This window comes from Plasmodium gaboni, chromosome 10, assembly GCF_001602025.1.
Source record: "Plasmodium gaboni strain SY75 chromosome 10, whole genome shotgun sequence".
Classification (NCBI taxonomy): Eukaryota; Apicomplexa; class Aconoidasida; order Haemosporida; family Plasmodiidae; genus Plasmodium; species Plasmodium gaboni.
In genome coordinates, this window is record NC_031490.1 from 210,407 (window position 1) to 211,873 (window position 1,467).

Here is a 1,467-nt window from a genome sequence, read left to right on the forward strand (position 1 = left end):
AAAAAAAAAAAAAAAAAAAAAAAATAAATTTTTTTTATTTATATAATAAAATATATATATATATATATATATATATTTAACATTTTTTTTGTAAACAGGAATTGCCTAAATTATGCCGATTATTTTTGTAATTTATTGGGTAAGTTGCAAAAAAATAAAATAATATATAATATTTATAAGTAATTGTATTTATATATATATTATAATATATATTACAAAAAAAAAGATTGAATTATTTTTTTTTCTTTTCTATCATGTTTCTATAATATATTTTTTATATTTGAATGTTAAAGTGTAAATTATAAAATGATTCATTTATTGTAATATATATATTTATATTTAATTTTTTCAAAATTTCAGATGTGGGTGGCATACCTGAATGGGTCATGAGTTTACAAAAAAAAGTAACATGGGTAAAATCAAATATAAATATAGCTGCCAGTAAATTAAAGGTAAATTTTATTTTTATTCATTATATCACTCTACATTTTTTAAAAATATCATGCACCTTATATTAAAAAATGATATAATATATATATATATATATATATATATATATATATTAATATTTATTTATTTATTATATAAAGGAATTAAACAAAGCAGCTGGTATTCCCAATGTCATAAATTATTTGAAGAAAAAATACGAGGATGAAAGTAATAGTAGTGATGATTATAAAGGGTAATCCGATATATCTACGTTTGTAATTTTTTTTTTTTTGAATTTATTATTTCTTTTCTTTTTTTTTTTTTTTGTGTATAAATGATTTTATTCTCTACCTTTTTTTTATTTTGCATCATTTATTGCAGATGTAAAGTTGTTGTAAAATCATAAGATTTAAAAAAATATATAAGAAATATAATACATATATATAAATATATATATATATTTATATATATTATATATGTATTATTTAAAAAAAAAAAAAAAAAAAAAATTAGAGGAATAAAAGTTAAAATTTGTAATATTTTAATCCTCTAATAAAAAAAAATTATACTTAAAATTTTTAGTATTATTTTATAGTTTTTGAATTTTTATTATTTTCATTTATTTTACTTATTTTTTTTTTCTATTTTTTTTAACATAACAAAATATTATTTTAAAATAAATAAAAAAACAAATATGCAAGTATATAAAAACAAATAAAGTTACATTTCTTTTTTTTCCGTTTTTTTTTTTTTTTTTCTTCTTTTATATTATAAAAATAAATATAATGATAAAATAAATGAAAAATGTAAACTTTTATATTTAGAAGAAAAAAAAAAAAAGGAAAATATAAATGACTAAAAAAAGAGACTATATCATTATATATATATATATATATATTTATAAAAAAAAAAATTATAATTTTTATTATATTATTCTTTGTGGTACATTTATTTTTACCTAAATTGTATGTCCACATTTTTTTTTTTCAATGTATTATTATATAAATATTGAAAATAAAAAAAAAAAAAAAAAAAAAA

At 13.7% G+C, this 1,467-nt stretch overlaps 1 protein-coding gene across 1 annotated transcript; it reads left to right on the forward strand.

Annotated features, from left to right (window-relative positions):
• Positions 1 to 99: 99 nt before the first annotated feature.
• PGSY75_1006900 (putative PPPDE peptidase) lies at positions 100 to 686 on the forward strand (the record flags this gene model as incomplete). The annotated part of the gene is made up of 3 exons (XM_018785836.1): positions 100 to 139; positions 361 to 452; positions 591 to 686. Coding segments are annotated over 3 exons (228 nt in total), but the record flags the coding sequence as incomplete, so codon positions are not given.
• Positions 687 to 1,467: the final 781 nt, after the last annotated feature.